At 42.3% G+C, this 25,543-nt stretch overlaps 1 protein-coding gene across 5 annotated transcripts in view; it reads left to right on the top strand.

The window, feature by feature from the left end:
• ERBB4 (erb-b2 receptor tyrosine kinase 4) overlaps nt 1-25,543 on the top strand; it is a 503,190-nt gene that overhangs the window by 387,020 nt on the left and 90,627 nt on the right. For all 5 annotated transcript variants that reach the window (XM_042875078.1, XM_042875077.1, XM_042875080.1 and 2 more), the window contains exons 17-19: nt 7,524-7,656; nt 9,596-9,718; nt 10,222-10,320. In XM_042875078.1, the coding sequence (XP_042731012.1) occupies nt 7,524-7,656; nt 9,596-9,718; nt 10,222-10,320 (355 nt within the window). The remainder of the gene's footprint in view (nt 1-7,523; nt 7,657-9,595; nt 9,719-10,221; nt 10,321-25,543) is intronic.

Below are 25,543 nucleotides of genomic sequence, written 5' to 3'. Positions count from 1 at the left end.
AGACATGCAAAATATCATAGGAGCTGAGAACGGAAGCTGGGGGTAACATTCAAAGCTGATTATTTATTTTTATCTATATTTTCTTTGGAGTGTCCTGTAGGGTCATGCTGATAGTGTAATGACTAGAATTAAGAGAAGTTGAAGGATTCAGATGCAGACTTCGGGGGTATGTCTGGGTATGGTCCTGCGTAAGCTTTGCATCAAAAAGAGATCTCAATTTTTCTTTTACTTTTTTTTTTTTCCCCTCAAAATCAAATGACGTTTTCTAACAATCAATATAACTTAAGGCATTTAAACAGATAATGATGGTGATGGTACCCTTCTAATACTAAAGTGATAAATCCCAATACAGCATCAGAATCGCAGCATGGCCCGGGTTGTAAGGGGCCTCTAGGACCGTGAAGCTCCAACCCTGCCCACAACCTCCCCACTTAATACCAGCCCAGGCTGCCCAGGGCCCCATCCATCCTGGCCTTGAACACCTCCAGGGATGGGGCATCCACAGCCTCTCTGGGCAGCTGTTCCAGCATCTCACCGTTCTCTTAGAAAAGAACTTCTCCCTGACAGCCAACCTCAATCTTGCTTCCTTCAACTTAAAACCATTTCCCCTTGTCCCACCAGAGGTGCTCGGAAACAAATTCCTTATGCCATAATCTTTATCAACTTTGATTTTGCTTGTACTTAAAAGCCTTGGCCATGTTTACTCCATCCTGTGCTCTGCAGAGATGAATTACACGTATTTAGAAACTCTCACGGGGAGACAGTTAACAACAGCGTGGTGGTTATTCAGAGGCAATTATTTCTCCAGTATTAGAGAACATTTATGCCAGTGTGGAATGAAGTGTTAATGTGTTGTAGACTTTGAAGGCAAAAGTCTTAATCCTCTATACAAGTATATTATATGGGGGCAGATTTCCAAATGCAGTTAAAATAGAGTCTACAAATCCTCGGTTCGCTCTGACTTTGATCTCAAACATAGGTCCCAAAGATGATTTAATGCCACCCCTTGTTAAGAAGAGCTCAGCTGAAACCCACATTAGCTCTGCGTTTATCACAGAACGCCTGATTGGATGTGACAAGATATTTGAAGATCAGGAACGTGGTGTGACGGTTCTGTTCTCATCAGTTTATCATGTCCCATATTTGTATGGCTTTTTTTTCTCCTTTCTCTGCCAGTGTCCAGTGCTGAACTTGTTAACAGCTTAGGCTGACTGCGCGCTGATGAGAAGAGGCTTGTTGGCTTTAGCCAGGTTGCACATAGGACTTCAGGTACCGAGCCAGGACAGAAATGGGAATTGATGCTGTCCTAATGCGTGTGCTGAGAAGCATGAGTCAGAAACATTTTGGAGAGAGGCAGCCTGTGACTTGAGAACTTGAGGCTTCATCACCAGTCCAGTCCTTGAAAGATCATTGCTGTGAAATATTCTGGAGCTTGCGCAAGCAGGTACTGTCCCATTTGATTCAAAGCTGGAACAGGAAAGAGTTCGCAGCCACTTAGACACGGACTGAGACTGCGCTGTGCTGCTTAGATCTGCTGAACGACTCTCAGGAAAGGCTGGTTTTCCAAGGACAGATCAAAAGAGGTGGTTACACAGGGACTGAGGCATATTCAAAAGAGAGGTCGTTTGTGAAGTAAAAATTAAAGGCACAGAGCTGAGAGAAGTTCATCCTGTGCCTCCTTAAAGGGAGGCAAGCCTTCTTTACAGTCCTACAGGCAAGATTTCACGTAGTTGTGGATGGGTTTCAGTATTTTGTATGCCAAATGGCTCAATACAGGTAATGCTGTACCGATGGGTTTTGGAATATATAGTGGGTACCAAATTGTTACAATGATGAAAGAGCACGGAATCTGTCCTGACTGTGGTCAGTGTCAGTTTTATGCTAGGAGGTATGCTCTCTGTTAGCCAGCCCCATTCAAGTTCTGGCTGCCTACTGATTTAATACAGATGCTACGTTGTACTTCTCCAGCTCCCCAAGCCTCACACTGCTGCAGTGTGGTGCTCAGGAGTGGAAATCAGTGCTGCCAGACAAAGTGGTCTCTCAGCACATAGTGTCTTGCAGCAGAATGCACTTTGGCTCTGTTTGAGAAAAGCATGTGTTCTAATTAATGATTTCATGTACACAGAAATAATTGTAGAGCCTGTTGGCTCCAGCTGGTTGCAGAGAAGGCTGTGTGCTGCGGGTTGACTTTATTGCCTCTAATAGGAATGCTTTATGCAGAGAGGCTCCTTGAGCTTATGTCGATGGCTTTGGTTTCAGAGCAGTTCATCAGCACCTGTGGTCATTACAGGGCTGGCTTTCTTTATTTGAAGCAAAATATTAATCTTTGCAAAGAAACAGGAAACACGATAACTTTATGAAGATGATTGTTCTTTTGCTTGATGAACTGGCTTTGCCTGCGAGGCCCATCTAGTGGATTTTAGTGGCTTTCTGTCACAGATGAATCAATCCCTATTACGTGGGGCCTGACTTGGAATATTTTACAAGGGACGTTAATCCATTCACTTAAAGCACAAGCCTCAAAACAAAGTCACCGTGCAAGCTTTTAGCAAGCATTCCTCCCTTGTGTTGTGTCAGGAGACAAAAAATCTCAGCCTTAAAATATGAGGGGTGCAACAGATGTCAGGTGGACTTGCATTTTTTGGGGTGAGCAACCCATGGAGAGCCTCTGCATCAATGCTGTAGTTAGCGGCATTTCAGTATTTATTCCCAGTCAGCTGTATGAGCAGGGAGTTAAAGCAGACTTGTTAGTAATTTATGGTGAAATTAAGAGAGACATCGTTGTTCTCTGAAATGATTTAAATCACTGCCCAGTTTTGATGCATCATAATAGTGCAGTTGCTCTTAACAGCACCTCTTGATCAGTGGGACTTGTGTTCTGCTCATGGCTGAGAACTCAGCCTCTCGTTTCATGAAGATGGTGAAAAGCTTCAAGCGCAAGGTTTGGGTCACCCAGTAACTTGCTAAGGTACTTGCTTAACTGCAGGATGGGCAGGCTGGGACCTAAAAGGTAGTATTCAAGTTGCATGTTGGAAAGTCATGGCTGAGGCTACCTGCCACCGAAGTTGTAAGTAAAGCGAGGTGACAGCGTGATGGAACGCAGTTTGCTTGTATCTAGATTTAAATGTTGAACTGGTAGGCATTGTGAGATCAGTTGTCAGTTACAATTTGTGATTGTGTCATAAAAGCTAATCTGAACGTAAAGGTGACATTGCTCAGTGTTTAAATGCCCTCAGATTAAGTGGAGAAAGGGAGAAGGGGCTCTTTCTTGTATAAAGCAGAGCACGTTTTTGTGTGAATAATCCTGGCTGATTTCTTCCTGCTCTGGGGAGCCCTGTTCTGTGAACACCAGGCACTGGGAGTTGTGGATGTAGAGATTGCGGGGGGTTGCTGGACAGCAGAGGAAAGCTATTAAGCACACTCAAATTTGCTTCCACCCTGAACTGTTTATTTTGTGTAATTTAAATGCCAAGATTATCATTCCAGGATTAACAAAATCCCTCAGATCTCTGAAAACACATATTACAAGTTGACTAAATTCACCTCTTAGGGAAAGGGTGAGGACCACGAAACGTGGATCGTCCGTCTCGAAAAAGAGTGCCTTGAAGAAAAAAATTGGAGTGACATAGATAAAACCTAAGGTGGTAAGAGGGCTGGGAAGTGTTGAGGCAGGAATGGAAGTCTTGATTTTAAAGCTCGGTTTATTTATATGCTGTGTTAGGTGGGTTAGTGCCAAAGATGTAAAAACAGGTGTTTTCTCAGCTTTATTCCACGGAGCGCAGCACTGCTTCCTTTCTCTTCTGCATTGTTCTCCAGTCTTAGAGTTGAAGTCGACTCTACAGGGGACTCAGTCTAGAGTGTGTAGGCCATGTACTCAATGAGGTCAGTAAAAAGGCTTTAATACCTGACTGTGGGAGCACTGTGGGAATTGCAAATGTGTTGATGTTTTGGCATGAGTGTAAATATACAACCCACCCTGCTGAGCATCCTTGTTAGTCTTAGAACTCTGATTTGAACTTGTAGTTTCAAATTGGATGGGTGGGAGCGGGTGAATTCTATACACATTTGGAAAGAAAAATGTTTTTCTCCTGATTGAACAGTAGGATCTTATTTTCAAATTTTAGCCCATTACACACAGTTTCCAGTTGAGAAGGCAGGATTTTTCACATGCAGTGCTTATTTTCTTTCTGCCTACCTCCCCTTTCTGGTCATTAATTGAGTATTCTGTCCTCAACCTAGGGAGTGGTGACGGATAGCAAATTAATTATGTGGGATTGGATTATGATTCAGAGCCGTATTTCTTGCACTACAGAGTCTATTTTGATGAGCATAAAAGTTCAGAAACGCCTAGTAAAGAATTTTTTACACCCTCTGGAGATGATTTTCAGCGTGTAAAGGAAAATAATGGCTGCATCAGCAGTTTTGTGGTGGTGGGCTAGTAATGCTAGTAGTGGAGTTGTAAGAAACACGAGCTAGAGTCAACCTCTGGCTGTCCATACTTCTTTTGGATGGGTAGGAGTGACACAGAACTGCTCTCCATCCTCGAGCTTAGCCTTTCTGAGCCCTACTGAAGACATGGGGCCTCTGTGCTCTTAAAGGTGACTTTACCAAAATCCGTTTTTGAAGGCAGTGTTTTTGTCACGGTGTTAACATTGCTGCTGTTTTGGTACTTTGTATTTTGGTGAAAGTATTTTTAAGCAGAAAATAGCCTGTAATGGATAGATGAATTCACAGAGGTGGTCGTGGGCTAGTAACGTACCAATAATGTAAACAGATTGCATCCTTAATGCCACAAGAGATAAGGACTTCTGTGCATGTCCAGCAGTATGTGAAGCTGAAGTGATGGTTTGGTGCACGTGCTGGGGGGCAAAATAAAAAAAAAAAAAGAGATTGGATTAAAAAAACAAAAACAGAAAAGGAGAAAAGTGAAGACTTGAAACCTGTATCTCTGATCATTAACACCCTACGGAGATCCGTGTGAAACAACCTGTAACAGTTAACTAAAGGAAAGGTAAACAGTTTTAATGAAATTGAGCTGAGTATTAAATTTGAGATACCGCGCACACAAGAGTACTAGAAAGATTACACAGTTGAAGGTGTTAGCAGAATAGGTAAAAAGCAAAGTCAGCCTAATGAACCGAAGTCCAAATAACCCAAATGAAGTGGGTGACAAAGATAATAACTCGAGTGCTTAGGAAGTAATCTGTACGTGGTTGGAAACAACAGTGAAACGTGATACTGACGTGCACTGATGATACTAGAAAGCACTGAAGCCTTTGGCTCATCATTTGCCAGTGTGTCAGATGAAACTCATAATTGCTGCTGTCTTTGGGGCTTAGCTTTGTGTTGGGGTGGCAAGGAGAAGCTGCTTGGTATACAGCTGTATCCGTTTAGCTCTGTGATGTTTGTGTGTGTCAAGATTTTTACGTAAGGATGGTCGGTTTACGAGCGAGGCAGCTAAAAGTTGAAAACTTTTTTCACTTATTTAGAATTTAAAACCATTTATTCTCATATGCCATAGTATTCCTGGTTTGTGGCATTTTTAACCTTAATTAGGTGTTTAGATTGTAGCTCCTGAAAAATTAGATCTAATAAACAATAAATGCATATTTTTAGTGACTAAAGGTTTGGTGGTCATTGTAAGTGCTTATCTTCAATTCTCTGTTAGAAATGATGATTTCCTTTTAAAATGAGTGAGAGTTGATATGACGGATGTCTCCTTGAGATCTGATTACTTGTGGACTACCATTCAAATATTGTTTGGACCACTTTCAGCATATTTAGTGTTATAAAAGGTGATATCAGCAGTTGTCTTGATAGCTACTGATACGCGTTTTGAAGTCAAGAGATGTTGTTTTGTCAATCTTCAGTTTGGTGGTAAAAATTCTATGGTTGTTTGTGTATCATTTTGGAAAGTATCTTTTTGCTTCAGAGCATTAGTGCCATCTTCATAGAGTCTTTGTTGGCTAGTGTAGACATGGGATTCGAAATTGTTTTCGGTGGTGATGTAGGTACACCTTAATATAGCAAGCCAGATTAGATAGGACTGCATCCCACCGCTTGGCTTTGTGGTATGATGTAAAGGAGCAACGAGGGATCAGGTAAATGAATGCGCTGTTTCTGTTGGAGGCACGAAAATTTTCAGTACCTGTGTGCTACTTTTATTTTATTAAGCTGTCATGTGTCTTCCGTCTTCATTCAGACATAATGGGAAGATGGTTAAACCAGAGCAATGACACTTGTACAATCTTGGTGATTGTTAACCTATTTCCTGTAGCTAACGAGACGTGATTACTGCACCGTTCTGCCCTGCAGTTGTCATGCTGTCTATTTTTGCCAATCTTTTCAGCTGACCTCCAGGTACTGCTGTTGGAAAGTTAAATGCTGTGTTTACGTAAGTTGCTGGCATTCTGCGGGAGCACTTAAATTAAGATGTTGGGTTGAAGGCTCCTACCCACCTTAGAGAAAACAAAGTGAGGGTGGAAGTTGTTTCAGCTTGTTCTTTGGCAGGAGCTTGTTTCTCTGCACTTATGATGTGGGAGATTGCAGGGGTAGTGGGGGACTGCACTACTTCATTTGTGCAAAAGCTGACCCTAGTTCGGTACTGTTCGAAGGAGACTTTCTGGCTGCCGCAAAGCAGTCTTCTGTTCAGGGTTTTGACTTTGCTGGAAAGAGGTGACAGAACCACATAGGTGCGACCATAAAACCTTCACTAGAATATTCATGTGGAATAGTGATGAACTGAGAGTGTCTAGAGAGTGTGTGGTACTAGTAATGAATTACTTTGAAACGTTAATATCCCATACTTGAGCAAGGCTTGCATGTGTATGACGCCTCCAGGTTTCTCTGACACGGTGTTTTTGAAATTCCTCCTCCCTTCTCTGAACTCAGGAAGATGCATTATGTTGGTAGGCAGTTTTTATTTGGACATCAGGAAGTACTACTTTTCAGAAAGGGTGGTCAGGCACTGGAATGGACTGCCCAGGGAGGTGGTGGAGTCACTGACCCTAGGGGTGTTCAAGGAAAGGCTGGATGCTGTGTTGAGGGACATGGTTTAGTGGGAGCTGTTGGGAATAGGTGAACGGTTGGACTGGATGAGCTTTTAGGCCTTTTCCAACCTTGGTGATTCTATGATTCTATTTTCCCCCTCTCTGCCCTAACCTGTGAGGTAATGTAGTTAGAGCTAAAGTAAGTACAGGAAAACAAACCTCTTGCAGGGAAATTGCAAATATCTGTATCCTCATTTTGCCATTGCAGATTTGCATTTGCCATCAAAGTGCATGTTGTGTCTCCTTGTCCACACAACTTTTCACATGTGCATGGCAGTTGGAAACAAGTGAAATTGTTATATTGATGGAAATCAAGAGAAGTTGTTAATAAGTTTCCCCTGATATTTTATATTTGGTTCAACTAAGAAACTGTCACACGACAGTCACCTTTCCAAGCGATTGTGTTTTGTGTGCCCAATTGTTCTCTGGTCTGTCATCCCACCTAACAGTGAAGTCTCTGATTCTGATTGCTAGAACCCCTTTGATTGCTGCGGGAGTTATTGGTGGCCTCTTCATCATCGTCATCATGGGCCTGACATTTGCTGTGTACGTTCGACGCAAGAGCATTAAAAAGAAGAGAGCGCTGCGGAGGTTCCTGGAGACTGAGGTGAGGGTGTAGGTAGTGGAGGAGGCAATCTAGGAAATGTTTTTAAGCATAACATTTGTTTTTCGTTCGTCACATACAGCAGGGGTGATTGCTACTGTCTCCCCGTTCCTTGACTTTGAAATGTGTTTGATTATGATGTTAAATCAGGGTTCCCCTCTGCAAGATAGATAATCAGTCTTATAAATATAGTTCCGTAGCGATACTTCAGTAAGGCTGTTTAAGAAGTGTTGTTTCCTGTTGTATTTTAAGGATCCTGCTCCCACTTAATTCCACTCTAGAGCTTGACAAAAGGGTTTATGCATCCCCAGTCTGTTTTCCTAAATACCTTTATGCCAGCTAGAATTTGTGTTGCTTGTTGAATACTGTTCAGGTTTATAGAAAGCTGAACTTAATGCTTCTAGGTATATTAACCTTGCCATCGTACCAGCCTCCACTTAAGCAGAAGTGATTTTAAGCACAAGCACTGGCTTTGGCAGCAGCTCCTGTTCTTCATTTGCTCAGATAAAAGCTGTGGCTGGTGGTATTTCTCCTGAGGGAATGAAGTCTTAATAGAAGTAGTAGTAGAAGGTCTTACTATGTGGGGAGGCTTGCCTGTGAAATGGAAGGTTAAATCAGGAGTTTCCTGAAATAAGCACACACAGCTTCAGCTCCCTTCTCTATTTCTAGCTGGAGGTTATAATAAACCGATCTTTCTCTTGGTCGTAGTAAAACTCTTCAAGCATATTTTTAAAGCCCACAATACTACTACTCCTAGCCATTCCTGTGCTGATGGCCTGCAAGTCATATATATACAGAAGCATGCTGGCTTTCTTTCAGAGGGAGCCTTCTTTCTTTGACTAAGTTAATACTGGACATCTAAACAGGAAGTGAGAAAGAGAATCCTTAAGTGCAGCTTGCGAGTAATTTCTAAGATAACCTTGTTGCTGTTTGGTTTCATGTTTTGGTACTCAAGTAATTTCCAACTATTGACATTCGTAACCGAACTAAAATAGTCTGGTCAGCTGGTAAGTAGTCCATGGTGCTCAAAGAGCCATAGCAGGAGTTCTGAAACCACAGAGCAGTTAGCCTTGTGAACAGACTACTCTGAAATACTGCAGGAGTGTGAATCCCATTTGAGCAGGAGTAGTCCTGAATTATTTCTCCCATCCTGTTAAAGGAGCACGCTGTTTTTCATTGTTTAGAGTATTGTCCTTTTCACGTGTTTTTTTTTTTTCACTTTATTTTTGAAGAACCCTTGCTTTTCTGGCAAACATGGTACAGTATTGATTTCTAAAGTCATTTTTAACAGAATGGTGGTTTGTGGTTTATTTATAAAGTTTCTTGGGACAAGGTTGCTTTTTTGAACAAATTACTTAATTGTGCTTTTTTTTTTTTTTTTTTCAGCAAATTAATGGCTGCTAAAAATTGTCTCCTTTAAGTTGCTTTCTCCTTAAATTTGTCCTCCTATATGGTACAGCAGAAGTTGAGAGGAACAGACCCTTCTCCAAAACAGAATAAGAATATGATGAGCCATTAAGTCAGGGTTATTTAAAAGAAATATGACTAATTTAAGAGGCACTAAAACGGGCAAAAATACAACGTGGTCCACTGATAATAAATGCTGTATTTCTGTCAGGCAGGAAATATTTATACTGCCTCTGTTAGCGGAAGTCCTTGGGTGCGTTACTGTGACACCAATTCAATTTCCAGTTTGTAGTTCCATCATGTAATTTCTGGTGGAAACGATTGCATTTTGAGTGAAGATTTTTTTCATGCTATTGCTCAGTTTCTCAGCGTTTGATTGTTTTCTTTAAAAGCAAGAGATTCCTCCACGAGTTGTTAGATCAGCACTCTTTACTGTCTTACTCCAGTGTTTGGCTGGATTGGTTGTTTCCAGTATAAACTGCTCGTGGATTTTCACACTTTCAAATACTAAACACTGTTGGACTTGACTTCGTAGCTTGTGGAACCCTTGACTCCAAGTGGTACGGCACCCAACCAAGCTCAGCTTCGCATCCTGAAGGAAACTGAGCTGAAACGAGTGAAGGTTCTTGGCTCTGGAGCCTTTGGAACTGTATACAAGGTAAGAGTCTTCTCTACAGCATTGATTAGCCTTGTTTAACCTGTGAACAGTAAGGTTCTGACCTCGTTGCTGGTGATACTCATTAGTGGAAGTTTTTCAGTAGTTTCAGGGAGTTCAACATCAGGTTATAGAAGAAAATAATCCATATTTAGTTTAATTTTGTGGGAATCAGTAGGTGGTGAAAAAATGTGCATCTTCGTGCTTACATCATTTCTTTTAAACGCAATTGTTGATGAGAAAACCAAGAAGATCTAAGGACACTTGCTGGCAAACAACCATCCACTTACATAAAGGTTTAGTTTTAATGTAAGAAATAGTTTAGTGAGACTTTTTTCTTTTTTTTTTTTTTTTTTGCTTTTAATAGCTTATTTTGTGTATTTTCAGTTTTGATGTTCGGGATTGAACTGCATAATGTGACAAAATACATCAAAAAGAATTAGAACAGTGAAATTTTTATGATTGTTGTCTTATTAGTCTTCTGTCACTTTGCTTTATATTTCTAGGGTATTTGGGTCCCCGAGGGAGAAACTGTGAAGATTCCTGTGGCCATTAAGATCCTTAATGAGACCACTGGTCCCAAAGCCAACGTCGAATTCATGGATGTAAGTCGTTTCGAGTCTTGGGGGGGGGATCTTCCTTGAGTCCACAGAGGTTGTAAAGAGTAATTCCTGCCAGTTGTTTTTCTTAAATAGCAGGAGGTTGTTTCACAGGAGCAGTACTGTACTGATGGTTAGCACATGTTACGACCTGATGGCCTATGCACAAAAGCAGCTGAGTTTTAGTAGGGACATGTCCTTCTGTTACTCCTAGACCAGCTATCTCTGTGTTAATGGATTCTATATGGTAGCAATACTTTAAAACAATAAGCACCAAACAGTAAACAGCTGGGGGTAGATCAGTGCTGCTTCTCTGAAGTAGAAGAGCTGGATTTAATCGGTGCAGGACAGTGCTTTGCCCTGGTCAGATAATAGTGTTGTGGAACCCTAAGCATGTGGTAACATCAGTGCCGAAACAGTGAAGGGCTGGGTGTTTCAACATGCAGATGCCATGAACCTCAAGATGTTTGGGTTTTGCTTGTACATCAGTGGAAGGCTCGTTACTTCTGTCTCATGTGCCAGCAGTTTTCCATTTTTATGACAGAGTATAGAGATGAGAGAAGGAATTTGCAGGGGAGCATCTTGCCACCTATGCAAGTTTTGCTTGTGTAGAACTCTCAGGAACAGAAACTTAACTCTCTTCTGCTTCAGTTTCTCTGAGAACTCAGCACTGAGTCTGGGAGCAGTCAGCAGCAGTAAAAACATAATAGGGAGGGGAAAAAAAAAAAATGCCCATTTTAAAAATTCCTTGGGCTTTGCTGGTCTAAAATACTGTTAATAAAAGGTCAAGATCATTTTTATGGATGTTCTGTGTTCTGTCTTTTGCTTTGTGTCAAGATTAAGCCTCATTGGCACTGAATGTTTGTGTCCAAATCAGAGGCAGTATTTTGACAAATAATAGCAATTTGCATTTTATTTGTAAAACTCTCCTGTGAACTTGAAAATTACATAGGACTTGTGAATTCTGGAGGTCTGTTCAGTGTACAGCCTTAATTTGATAAGCATTAATGGGACTATAAACCACAAGGAGACTGTACTCCCATTATATAATCTACTCCTACATCTAGAAATTAATAACAACGTGCAGTTACAGCTCTAGCTGTTTCAAGCAAATGATCACAGGTTCTCACCATGGAACTAAAGCTGTGTGTAGACCAAGGCGCTTCCTACGCTTTCTTCAGGAGTGCTGCGTGTGCATGTTTGTTGATGACATAAAATAATCATTGTGTACAAACACACAAAAAAAGGGCTCTGTTTGGATGAAATGAATTGTACTAAAGTGATGAAGAAGATGAGATGTTTGCTTAAAGGACAAAATAATGGTCCATGGCAAAGCTCCAGGAAGAGGAGATCTGGTGTTCAGTGATCCATCAAAGTGAATGGCCAGGGAGTGGAAGGCTGCTACGCCCAAACTGCACGTGTGCTGTTTGATGTCAACAGACAGTATGCAGATGCCTTTTTCAAGCAGATGGAATTGGTATTGCCGTATGGAAGTCACTGGAAGCGTGCAGTTTGCACCAGATGAAGAGCTGACCTTCTGATAGAGAAATAGTAGTAATCGCTCTTTCTGTGATAGTGATTAACCTTGAAGCACATCACAAAGAATGTGTAAGATCCTCCTTGAAAGACCAAGTTGGTTGTTTAGGGGTTTTGTAGCGCAGCGTCATCAGCTGACTTAATTCACTGGACTTCATTTTCCTCCAATGTCTGCATCTGATGAATGGCTCAGAAATGGAGACTTCCTTGGATACTGTAAAGATTTTAACTACGTAACAGGCAGCCGCACTAGGAGAGGTTTCTCTTCATACTAACATTGTCTCATGAGCCTCTGATCTACTAATAATCAGGTGGAGGAATGGCGTGGGTTGTTGTGAGTCCTAAAAGTCAGTAAAAACCCAAAGGTTACTTTTAATCTTAGCTAAAAAGAAGTAGACCCCATCATCAACTGATAGAGGTAACGGTGAGAAGGACTGACGTGCTTCCTATCTGTGCTGCCCTGGGATATGTGTGCAGCAGTCTGTAACGTTCCTTGCTGTACAGAATTGATGGGAGGGCAGACGATTTCCTTCTTTTGAAATAATTTTTCATGCAGAAGTACAAAAGCTCCTGCCATCCTTGCCTTCAAACTCAGCCATCTATTTCCTGAAAGAGCTGGCATTTTAATAGATAACTTTCATGTAAAAGAAGGGCCTGGAAATCAGTTATGGTTTTATGTGACCACTGCTTTCTGTCCCAGAAGGGATATAATTTTATACTGGTAAGCTATTATGGGGAGCTATTCTTCATTGGGAGATATCTAAGTGAAGTTGTAGTAGGAAGTCTTTTTATTCCTTGTCACTCTGAGACTTTGGTCAGTGTAACTCTGCTGGATGAAATGATCTATTGGCGTTATCTCATTAGGAGAATGCATGAGTACATGTGAGAGCACAATCCATTGGCTGTGCTTTGAGTAACAAGAGTGATGTGAATGGCCTTTGTCAAAAGCAGCTGTTTTAGTTTTTGTTTTTTTAAGTTGTATAGGAGCTAACTGCCATTGGGAGCATAATAAAGGATTATGCTCCATAAAGGACTTCAGTGGGATGTCTGACAATGCTTCAGTGGGAAGGGGACGTTAATGGGAAGGAGGTATCATGAGTTATCCACTTGACTTTGCTTTTTTTTTTTTTTTTTTTGAACTTGTTAAGTACAGGTGAGCTTTTGTTGGCAGTTTTTACTCAGTTGTGTGTCCTTGTACTTGCAAGTGAAGCTTAGCATTCCCTTTGGAGAGGCTGTGGGAGATGTAAAGCCTCTTGCAAACACTGGTGTGTGTACACAGAGAGTAGTTAAACGCTTCAATGTCTACAGCAATAGCTGGTAGAGACAGTTGTGGTGTGTTCCAATGGCTCTGCTTTATACTTGTGGTGTTGGCAGAATGTCTTATAGTGTTCTGAGATCCCACTGAATGTTATGCTGGAAGTGAAGAAAAACAATTTGGCTGCTGGGCTGTCATTTCAGCACCTTGAACATCTGCTAATGGGTCTGTAATGGCTGTAATGATATAATGTATGGTGTTAGCACCTCCTATAGCCAAACACCTCCCACCAGGGGATGATGAATTGGCAGTCATCAAAAACTACATTTCCTATTTGGAATTTTTCTGCAGGGAATGGCAGCGGAGTCTATTTTGTGTTTTCTTTTCAGATCTCCAACTACCTTTCTTTAACACTGCTCACTGCTTTCTTACATGGTTGCTTTTTCTCTCTGGTAGTTCTGTGTCTGTCATGAGGCAAGACAAAGCCTCCTGCATATCCGAAACAGCTTTCTCCAGGGAAGCAGCAGAATGTGCATGTGGACTGAAAGGGATATACTCTTTAATACTTAACAGAGGTGCTATATTTTCTTAAGTTTCAGTTGTTGGTCATTTATCTCTTGGAATAATTTCCTAGGCTAAAGGATTTCCCCTCAGGCACTGAAATGGTTTCATGTTTGGGGTGTTTTCATTTCCCTGCTGGGTTTGCCGCAACTCATGGTCCCCAGGAATGCCCTGAAATTTCAACTCTGAGTACGAGAATGCTTGCTGCTGCTTGTGTGTCTGGCAGGGGAGCTGCCACTGGCTGCTGGCATCCAGAGGGAAGGTGTCCTGCCCCTCACCCCAAGGCTGGCAGCTGTAGGAAAAGATGAGGCTGTTGGGCAGGTAGGAGAAGGCTTATTATGGGAAAAGTCAAAATAAGCAGCTGAGAGGCTACTTGATAATTGAACAGGGACTTTTCATTTCACTTGTGAAAACAATTTCCTCTCCTCGACCTCTAATTATTGGACCGTTACGATTGTCTGGTAAGTCAAGTGGCCTGATCGGGTTTAACATCAAACCACATGCTCAGCAAATAATGTCATACATTCCAGAGACACACTGCAATTGAAAGTGTGCCAACCTATCTTTGAGGCTAAGAAATATCTTAAAATGATTGTGTCTTGGGGGAGCAGAGAACTGATGAGACGTTTTCCTTCCTAGCCCTCTAAGCTTAGTGCTTTCAGGAAGTAATCTTGTGAGCTCTGATTCTGTCCAGGGTTTTGATCCACTTACAAATTTAATCTATCTTCACAGAACTTAAGTGCTCCATTGTCTGTTAGAAAATAATTAGAAGCTGCAAGCACATGCCTGCATACACAGAGTTCCTTGGAAGCCCCTGAGCTCATTGAGATGAAGACAGTTTGACTGATGGTGGTCAGCTGATACTGGGCCAGAAGCTAATAATAGAAGGCAGTGCTGCTTAGCTAGGTGGGAAAGTTAACTTGGGAGAAATTAAACTGAAGGGTCTGGGATTTACGCTTGGAAATAAATTTCCCGTTCTCATTTGTTTCTTGGTAAGAGAGCTTCAAAGGCAGTTGGTTTCTTTTATGGTTTTATAATTAAGATCTAGGGGGATTCTTGATTTATTTTTTTCTTTCTTAGGCTTAATGTAGTTCCCTGCCACCTCCAGTAGCAGTATTCATTGAGCAGGAGAGCATTTGCCAAGCAAACTATGAAGATAATAAGTGACAGTGACCTCCACTAGGCGTAAGGCAAACAAATCAAAGCTGCCTGTATGGAGAGGGCCAGTGCACCCATCCTTTATTCTGTCACATTTCTTTGTTTAATGAACTAAATGAGCTAAGCAGTCAGTCTTCACGTACTGTGAAAAGATGAACTTCTCCTAAATTGTGAGCCCCTCTTAGGTATTAAGACAAGTGCTGAAGACGTACCAAATTTAGGCTTGGTTCACGGGTTTCAAGGGGAAAAAATCATTTATCAAGGAGGGTTTTCTCTCGTGTTCTGCTGGAAACCAGGAGGGATCTGGTTAGCTCGAGTTACCTTGTTTCTCTAGTTGTGTCTGGAGGCCGCTGTGGAAAGTACAGCTGGGTGGTCAGGTCAGTAGGGTGAGAGAAGACCTCTTGTTTCCACTATTTCTAGTAGACATAGAAAGGTCCTAGGCTGGAGATACAGATATCTTTTCTCTGAGGGTCCTTCTAAGATCTTGCTCTTCATTATGAGCGTATGGGTGACAGCAGAAAGATATTCGCCTATCCATCGACTTCAGTTTAATTCCCTCGTGCTGCCTAGCAATGCATCTGAGCTGGATCTGAAAGTCTGAAAAAGGCAGCGCTGCCTTCAGAGGTTGAGTGGTACGTGCAGGCACTTCATAGTCCTGCCACTGACTGCAGGGCTGCTTGGGAAATAGCACCGAGTTAATCCTGAACCTCGGTTTAAAGGTCAGCTATAGGATCAAATGAAATCCTGTGGTGGCAGCAGTGAGATGTTTTCCTTTATCTTCCCCTTCTATCGTTTATGTAAACACCCTTCTTTCCAACTGGCATAAAGGGCCCCTGTAAGAATAGCAGCTAAAGAACAGCGGTGTTGCTGCATTTGCCTGGAAGTGCTTCAGCTGTGATTCAAACAGGCTTTCTTTCCATCACGTTAAGTTGCTGCGGATGGGAGGCGAAGGGGTGACCGAACTCATCTGATTGTAGATTCTCTTTTGTTCGGTTCCCCTCTTCCTCCCACTTACGCACGCTGTAAGTGTAGCCACTTAGAGGGGAACCTGCCTGCCTGTCAGTTCCAGGCACAGAAGCTCACTGTGATTGCAATTACAATTTCCAGCTTGTCCAGAGATGCCAGAAATCAGGCTGTCCTTGAGAACTCTGCATACTGCGTGCAGGCCCAGAGAGTGATCAGCTGCTACAGAAGCTGGGAGTCTGATCACTCCTGAAGGTTAACTGCTTTTAGTCCTTTGAAGATTAACTGTTTGAAGGACACATTCACTGCTATTTCCAATAGAAGCAGTCATTCTCTTAAATATTTACTTCACTAATTTCTCCTTCCATGGCATGCATTTGTCTGTGGGGGTGTGTTTGCTTTCCGTATGCAGGAGCATGTGTCAGTACAGAGAAAAGATGAAGTCTAAGCACAGACAGACAAGCTAGGCTATTTGGAAACAGTCCTGCTGGTGTAACGCAGTAACTGACATACACTGAGGGAAGGAGAGTAGTGAGGTCTTGCTGCCCGGAGAGCTGTGGGTACCCCGTCCTAGAGATGTTCAAGGCCAGGTTGGATGTGTTCTGGGCAGCCTGAGCTGCTGGAGGCAGCCCTGCCCTTGGCATTGGGGTTGGACCAGCGTGGTCTCAGAGGTCCTTCCAGCCTTAGTTGTTCTGTGATTCGATTACTTGGAAATCCTGCACAAGTTGGGAATATCTGGGAACGGAGAAAGTAAGTGTTAGTTTAATTTGTTCTCCAGAAAACAGCTGTAGATTAAGTTAAGCTATTAAAACTTGTCATTAAATGTTAGTAGTAGTACTGGTTACAGAGGGCATGTGTGTGAAGGAAATGCTTTGTACCAATCCATTAAACTTCATTTTCGTAGGTAAGAGGTACACAGCAACATGGTTGATAACTGTTGATTTTGCTTTGAAGTGTATTTTTGAGCAGCTGCTGAAATAGGAAGACAGGTATTTGCATAGCTGCATGTTACGAAGATCAGGAGAGGAAAGCTTTGGTTGCAAAGCACTTCAAAATTAAACAAGCAAGGGGTGGGAGTGTGAGAAGAGAAAAAAAAAAAAAGCAAACAAAAAGACCCACACAAGTCCTTTAAAAGCCAATTACACTTAAATGCATGCAAAATGGCCTTCCTGAAACATAAGCAAAGCACTTAGGAGCACCGGAATTCTTTGCAGAACCTTCCTGACATTATCACATATTAAGTACAGGAGAAAAAAACGATGGCAAAACTTGGTGAAATGGCAAATTATTGAATAGCATGATATGTTATGAGGAGAAACTGATTCAGATAGCCAACTTTATAGTAGGCTTTGGCACTGAGAATTGGGTAATTAATGCTGACTTGAGACGAAATGAAACTGAAAGTGTTGAAGGAGCTTTGCGGTGCTTTGCATTTTTTCTTTGTGCCACTTGCTCACATTAGCAATGTAGGATAGGAGCAAGGTAATGTTTGAGTTTCTGAAGTGCAGTGCTTATGCTGGAACTTTATCACGCTGATTTAAAAAAAAGTGGAATTAAAAATCGGGTTTTTATGAGCCCTCTGCTAGTAAAAAATATGTGCCATTTCTCCCAGCAAGCCATGAGTAGCTCAAGGTTAACAGTGGTCCTAATGAGGTTGTTGGAAAGATGAATAAGAAATAACCTGGTATTTAAGTTGTAGGAGCTGGCTGTAAAACTGTACGTATATGCAGGCTAATCATTTTTTAAGTATGCTTGCTTGTGGCTTACCTCAGTGCCGGATGGGCAGGCTGCTACCCGTCGGATTCCTCGTGGGTACCGGTGCTGAGGCTGTACATGGGCAGTAGCACAGGCTGCAGTGCCCAGATCAGCAGCAGAGCACAAACTGAGTGAGAGCAGAGGGTCCTGGAGCATCAGTGTGCTGTATTTATCGTGTTTGTTTTTGTCCTGCCAGAGTGCCGAGTCAGCTTTAAGCTGAGGGAGAGCAAGGGTGTGAGGGGTTGAAATGAAGGAATTAATAAAAAATAATAATTAAAAAAAAAAGGACAGCTTTACACGCACAAATACCCGTTTGTTTTTGTTATTAATAGAAATGGAAGGCTGGGGACGTGCAGGCTTGTAAGAGCCAAACTTGAAGTATCGCTGTGGAAATAAGTTTTGTCTTAAAATCTACCAAGGAAATGTAGTTTGGAATATTCTTCTCTTATCGTTTTGTTGTACAATTGTTTTCCCTCCTCAGTGCTGATCCTGCCAACTCTGATACATCAACTGTCACGAGCATACAGAAATGAAATAATTAACATCTGTTCATATTAATATTCCACACATGATATACAGATGGTAGTCGGCTGTCCCTATCGCTGCTTGTCACGTAGTTGCATGGAATAAGAAAGGGAAATCTGGTGCATGACTGGGTTGTTGATGATCTTGGTAATATTCTGCCAGTGCCTTCTAGGCTTAAGTACAATAACCAGGATAAACAGAGATGGAGCTGAGGTCGCGACGTGGCTGTCAGATCACAGAGCAGTAATTGCTGGTTGGAAATGCTTGGTCCTCTGATATTGAAACTACACTTCCAAAAATAAAAAGATTTTACACAGCAATATTTTCTATATTAACTTTGGTGTTGCTGCTTATTGCAGTATATGTCATTGCTTGGCCCTGGTAAGATCAGAAACCCTTTGTGCTGTGTAACCATGGTGAGCTTGTCCCTGCCCTGAGAAACTTCCTATCAAGATAGACACAACATATAAAGGACAGAGGAATTATTTATTTTTCATCTTCCCTTCACAGATGGGACTCTGTGAATTGCAAGATAAATTTCACCGTCTCTGAAGCAAATTCATTATTGGTTATTATTATGTTTTAAAATCACATTTTGCTTTTAAATGTTTACTTAGAAAAGCAGGTATTGTATTGTGGAGGGGGGGAAAGCTGTTTTCTCTAATTAGTCACTGTAAACGTGTCTGTAATGCTCTTTTCAAAACACCTCTTGTTATCACTCCGTGCTTGCCAGCAAGTCAGGCATTTCAAAGAAATGGGACTACAAATTAAGGACAAAAGAGAAATTTGGTGTTCTTCCCTTAGTTATGTCTAAGGTAATTACAGTTGTTTCGTGAAGGATTCTGCTTTATAAAGAAGTTACTAGCTGAGTAGATAAATGAGCATTGTATCACTGTGTGAAATAGTAGACCAGGGCTTACTGTTTATTAATGCTTTGCTAGGAAATGATTTTACAGTGTTTGAGGAAATAATTACTAGGATTTTTGAGCTTTGTTAACAGATGGCATCTGTATTCAGTTTGCTCAATCCTACCTTCAGAAGTGTTGGTGAGTGACTTGCATAGGGGCATTCTATGGTATGGAACAGTATGGATGCTATGGTTGGAAATGGCTGAGGTGTAGTCAAGCTACTGTTGATCCCAGTGGTAATGAGAGACTTGGAGAGCAGAGGGTTTTGTTGAATGGGGACCAACTGAGGGCACTTTGCCAGGTGTCCAGGGCTGAGCGGGGTAACACCAGAGGGTACCATGCTGGGTCTCATTGGGAATGTTCCCTGGGGTTGAGGATGCGTTTTCTATCTGTGCAGTGCTGTTTGCTTGGGTTCAGTGGCGTGAGATGCATGTGCATATAAAAGCACAACTGCGTTCTCTGAATGTTTCTTGAAACCAAGCAGAACACTTGGTTTCTAAATGAGCCCTTGTCGGTTTGGATGAGTGACTAGAGTACCTGCAGGAAACTAAGTCATCAGGGAAGTTATGGAAGTAATCCAAGTGTTTGGAGAAAGGTTGGGAAGAAATGGCACTTGAAACGGGGAAAGAACGCGAGTTTCTTTGCTGAATTTTTTCTTGGCAGAATTTTTAGTGTTTTTTGAGTAAAATGTACTGAAAACCGTGCGTGTTAGACAAAATCCTAGTCAAATTCAAACTGGGCTATTGAACCTTTATTTTGTGTGTGTGGTTGGGCTGCGTACAGTGGGGAGAAGGAGTGGGAGCACTGGGGAATTCTAACTGAGGAAAAGCTGGGAAACATTTTGCAGTAGTAGGTCATAGATGAAGACCTGAGTGCAGAGTGGGAAGATGCTTCTGGTCCCTCTGCAACTAGTCCTCTGTTATCAGGTGAGAGCACAGTTGCCTTCTTGACAGTGCTGTCACTCTGGTGAGAACATAGATGTGAGTGAATCTGTAGGCTATTGATGTTGATGTTTACATGAAGGCTCAGCAAGCTCTCGGTGTCCTGAAACTCCACAAAGTGTTTGAGAGCACATTGTGTCGCAGTGACATGTTCCACTGAGCTGGTGCAGACAGAGCAAGAGGCAGCCCTGTGGCTCCATATGGATTTACCTGTAGGACTGCAGACGTGTGGCAGCTTTGGATGACGTTGTGATTCAGTGATGCCAACTCTGAGAGAAAAAAGAAACCTTAACAATGAACCTAACAGTCCATTTAAATCTTTTTTGTTTAGACATTATCTTCCCTTTTCAGCACTTGAGTCCTGAGTGTGACACTCTTCTGCATCTGAATGACAGACAAGGGAAACATGGAAATGAAGAGTCTATTATCAACTCTAAAATGTGATAAATGAGCTACCTGGGCTATGGGTAAAATGTATCTTGGATTAAAGCAACTCTTCCTGTTGATAGTACACTTGATGGAATGAGGTTTCAATCTGATGCTGTCCCTTTAAATGGATCCTGAAGAAGAAAGGAGCTTTGTGTGTGATTATCAAGTCAAGCTTTTCAGCGATACTAGAAAATTTTAAAGCAGTGTCCTAAGACCCTTCGGAAAGGGGAGAGAGCTTGATATTGATATATTTTTTTCTCATCACTCCTTGAGACCTCGCCATCACTCATCAAAAATCAAAGCAATAACTCCCTTCTTTTGGCAGAAATCTGCTGCTAGGGCTGAAAATGTTCATAAGCTGGTCAGTGCTGAGGATGATCTACCCTCCTCTTCAAGTGAGGCTGAAATGATTATTTTCCAGTGTTTTTAAAACTTTTTTTTTGCAATTACATTAAAATAGGAGAAAGCAAAATTCTCTTGACAGAATAAAATGCATCAGAGTGATGAGGTATCTTCACGTGTGATCAGCAAGGGGGGATTGCCTGTTTGAAATCTGCTGTTACTTCTCTTGATTGCTTTCATTTGCCTATGAGTAAAGCAAAACTGAAAGCAGGTAAGAGTTTACACTCGAATCATCAAAATCAAATGTTTTCAGGCAAGGTTGGCAGGAAGGCTGGTGAGAGTTGTCTTCTGGCTGGACGTTTGATGGGAAATGTATACATCGCTTGTTGTGCATAAAGAGCTCCGTTCCTTTAGGCTTCAGATTACTCCTCAGCTGTCTTGACACAGGCTCTGATGAATTGGGAGACTTAATTGGTAGCAAGGCAGCTGGGAGAAGTCAGAAGCATATGGTATGTGGGTATAACAAAATGCATCTCCCACTCCATCAAACGTTCATCTGCGTGCTTAACTCTGAGCACTTGTGCTTTGCTGGAAGCAGCGTAGTTGGCCATGCCCTCAGTTTTGGCAGGATGAGAGTCACCCTACTACTTAGTTTTCAAAAATATTTATGGAGCCAGATTGCTTCTGTAAGTAGGTGAATGTATCTGTTGCTACAAGCATATCTATTCCTATGTGAGTAGGATATTCTGCTTTTCTAGGGTGGACAGAGCATGTTTGACCGTAGGTCCATAATTATCACCTTCAGAAGGAGAGCTTTAAGATCACTGAATTGTGCTACTTGAGAGTATTTGAAGGAAAGTGGGGCATCTCTCTCACAGACTTCAATCACGCTGGGATATTTGCATGCATTTGAACTCAACGTGAACAATGCAGGCTGAGCCTCCAGTGCTGAGTCAATAAGACTGCATAGCTTCTGCTGCGTGCAGGTGCTGTGGCTGCAACTGCACTGGGAAATGCAGCACGTTTCAAGATGTGCCACTCCATAGGAATAAATCTCACCATTGAAGTGCTTGTACTCCAGTCTGAGTATGTAGTGACTCTGCTCCCTAACAAAGGGATCTCTGTCAAGCTCCTTGTTGGAAACTGAGCTTGAAAACTTTCGAAGTGTCAATTACTCCAGTACCCAAAACCAACCAGTCAAAACCTGTAGTCTCTTGAACCGTAATAGTTTGTCCTAGCTCGGAGGAAGCGCATCTCAAAAGACTCATACTGTTACATTCTCTATTTGTTCATACGTAGCTTCCTTAACACAGCTTCCCAAAGCAAAGCAAGCACTGGGGGATGTCTCAGGGAGACAGTGGATAGAGATGAGAAGGGCCTTGATTCACAGCTCGTGCTGTGCCTGCCAAGCAGTGTGAGGGTAGGCTTTGGCCCTGATTGTGTGCTGTCAGGTTTCTGTGCAACATTTGTAGATGTAACTGTGCCTATTGGAGGTACCGATCATGTTTTTGTGCTTAGACTATGTGTGTGGATATGTAGAAGGGTTTGTTTGTTTAATACACTTTTTCATTTGCTTCCAAGTCTAGCTTCTCCAGTGAGAAGTGAAGAGAATTTGTTGTACGTGACCTCTGTGTTGTCACGGTCTCTGAAGACAGCACAGTGCCAGAAACATGTTTCACTGAAAGCAGTGCTATTGCACTCTTGAGCCAAGCTGAAGCATGCGGCTCGGCCCTGCACTAGTAACCTCACTGCCGAACCTGCTCTTGAAGCATTCAAATGCTGTTGACTGCATCACCTAGCAGTAAAACAGGTTATATAAGCTGTCATCAGGTCCCAAATAAGACTTCTGCCTGAAAGTGCTGTTTAGCCGTTAGAAGCAGGTGCATTACCGAGCAGTTCCTGGAAAAATAGTCGCAGTAACTGATGATGGCATTCGTCCCTCTGCTTGCTGCTGTTCCGGCATAGGACTCAGATAGCCTTTGCTGGTTCCTGTTGCTGCATCTCTGTTTGGTGTCAGAAATGGCTGAGATGCTTCTAAAGAAGGCTTGCAGAGAGGATCTGCCTGAATGGTGAGGGACAAACACTGGGGGTTGTACGTAGAGTCGTGCTGTAAAGCAGTTGAAAACGGTGTCTGGTATAGGAAGGCAAAGGGGAAGTAAACCAGCGAGTATCGCTGTCATGCAGTAAACGTAGGTGTCTGCAGTTTTGAATGTCTTGAGCTGTCTCTCAACTTAAATGTTTGTGCAGACTGCATACGCTAAGCTGGCTGTAACCTGCGGAGTCTGTAAGGCCAAGTAGACAATATGTATTGAGAACAAGTTGAATCTGTCCAGCATGCAATCCAGACAGGTTTTTGTCCTAGCCGTCAGGAGTATTGTAAAATGAATGAAAAAAGCAATGTATTTACAGTAGTATCTCTTCTGTTAGCATGGCACAGTTTGGGATTTCAGAAAAATGCCTAAGACACTAAGAATTAAGCTGTTGGTAGTTGCTCTGAACAACGATGAGGAAAAACAGGGCGTTGTTCTTCAGTTTCTTTAGATTTGTTGGGGTATGTATAGGCAAGAGCAGTTAGAAGGCTAGGAAACCAAAGATTTCTTAGCCTTTGGCCCTGCTTACCAGACTCTCAAGTGTGTGTGCTCATCTGGAGCAGTAAAATGTGCTGTCAGCTTGCTGTGCTTGGGGCAGCGGGCCTGTGTGACTTGTTTGGAATGGGGTGCATGTTACTCTTGCACTGGCTCAGCGTGTGTAGGATTGCTGTGGCACTGGAAGATAGCTCTGGAACTGTGCTGTGGGTGTTAGTGGTACTGCGGTGCGCCTTCTTCTCACAGTCTTAAGAATTGTTCTGAGAATTTCTCTTTCTTCCTCATCGCAGACAGCTCAAACAGAAATCTTGCTTTAGTTGGATTTTCTTTTCAAGGAAGAGCGCTCAAATTATAACTTCAAACTTGGCTGCAGCGTGGAGGGTGGATGAAGAAAAACAGCTTTAGCTGTGATTTTCAAAGCTATCTGAGGAATGAAGGTGACTCAGGTGACCTGTGAGAAGCGAGCGGCTAATTCCTCTCATCATCTGTGTTGACAGATGCTTTTAGCCAAGATGGAGCTACATATGTATCTGTACCCTGGTGGCCAGCTCTACCTGTCTAAGCATATTTTGGCTGGTCTGTTGATGGGTGTTCTGAAGGTTCTACTTCTGGCCTCTGTCTCTTAGCAATTTCACCTCCTCAGACCTTTGTAGAGGAATCGGTCACAGGGCTGGTGGTGGCTCTCCGGGGCCTACATACGCTTGCCTTTCTAGTTGGCTGCTGTACTGTGTCAGTGAACGTGCGTGCCAGAAGAATCAATGTACAGCATGAAAAAGCAGCGTGCCTGTACTTGGTTAGTGCAGTGTTGTAAATCTAAATCAGGTGCTGAGCTTAATGCATGTGGTGGAGATCATTTAAACACGTGAAAAAGGAACAGAAGGAAGCAATGACATACAGGGTGTGTGATTTCTTGGTTATAAATACCCTCTCTGGGCAATACAGTACTGAGCTGAACATGATGCTCCATGAAAGTCACCTGTGTGCTCTGTGGTGAGGCTGTGTCAGCACAGCAGTGGTCCTGCTGAGCTCCCTGCCATATCAAGGCTTTTATGTGTTCCTCTTCCCCTCGGATACATTCACACTGTGAACAGAATATGTGTTCTTAGTCTTAGTGTGAAGTAACTTGTTTGATGTCTCGTAGTACCAAGCCTCAGCTGGTTAAGTCTTGCTATGGACTGAGAAATGTGCCTTACAGGTAAGGGCAGGCTGAGCTTCTCAGCTGCTGCTTGCATCCAAGCTGGCTGGCTTATAGTTGCCCTGTGTCTGTCTGTCACGTGTTGCTGTGGCAATTTATATTGCTGTCACTTCTTAGGTATTAACAGACACCAGGAAGAGATCTGATTTGGCTGAGGAGTTCCTCAGCGATAAGACTTAGTGCTCCTGCAGATAGATGGAGTGCCTGGCGTCCATCCTTTGAGAGCTGTCCCCTCAGCTGTCATTTCTCAGGTGCTGATGTGAGCATGTGGTGTTACAAAGACTGATTCCTCCAGGAAAGATTAAGTATCTTTATTACTTTTCTCCCTTCTCCCCTTTTTGTTTCAGCTTGCAAGTGTTGTTTTTTTTTTTTTTTTTTTTTCTTGTCTGGAGAGAACGGTGAAGTGATTTGATGCTCAATTCTCTCTTCTGCTCTAGAGTTCCTATGGAACTGGATAGTAGGTTGTATTTTTCCGACCTGCAGTTTCTTGTCATTTAAATTGAGATGTTACGTAAGATTTTTGAAGTCATTGTGCTGATGAGCAGTGAGGCAGGATCTGCAGATGCAAGGCTACCAGAAGATATGGGACACTACAGCCTAATTCCCAAAGGTGCCAGCATCAGGTGGTCAGGTCTCTCAGTTATGTGCCTTACGTTGCGAAATTCAAGTACAAACCACACTGCTAAGTGTGGAAGGGCCATGGATGTTGTGGCTGTAAGGTCTACAGTGTCCAAGTTGATTTTAAAAAGGAAACTCTCTACTTCCTGAACTTTTTTTTTAACGCTACAAAGTGATAATGTTTCTGTTGCTTGTCTGTTCTGTCTGATTAGACTTCAGAAGAATGTCTTTTGCTTTGTTTATTCTGTGCTGGATAGACATAACCCTGAATCTGGTTCTCCTGTAGATGGTAGTGTAATAAAAATAACGATACTTTTACTAATGAGGATAAATATGTGAAGCCAGGATTGATGCTGAATTAATATTAGTAACTTAGGTCAATAACAAAGGCTTCTCCACTCTGTTGTGGCCCTTACTTTATTGCAAAGCAGCCCTTAATACTATATTAAGAATATTTT

This window comes from Lagopus leucura, unplaced genomic scaffold (assembly GCF_019238085.1).
Source record: "Lagopus leucura isolate 7727_CA_CO unplaced genomic scaffold, USGS_WTPT01 Super-Scaffold_100012, whole genome shotgun sequence".
Classification (NCBI taxonomy): Eukaryota; Metazoa; Chordata; class Aves; order Galliformes; family Phasianidae; genus Lagopus; species Lagopus leucura.
Note: the sequence above shows the minus strand (reverse complement) of the source record. Positions and strands in the feature narration are given on the sequence as shown.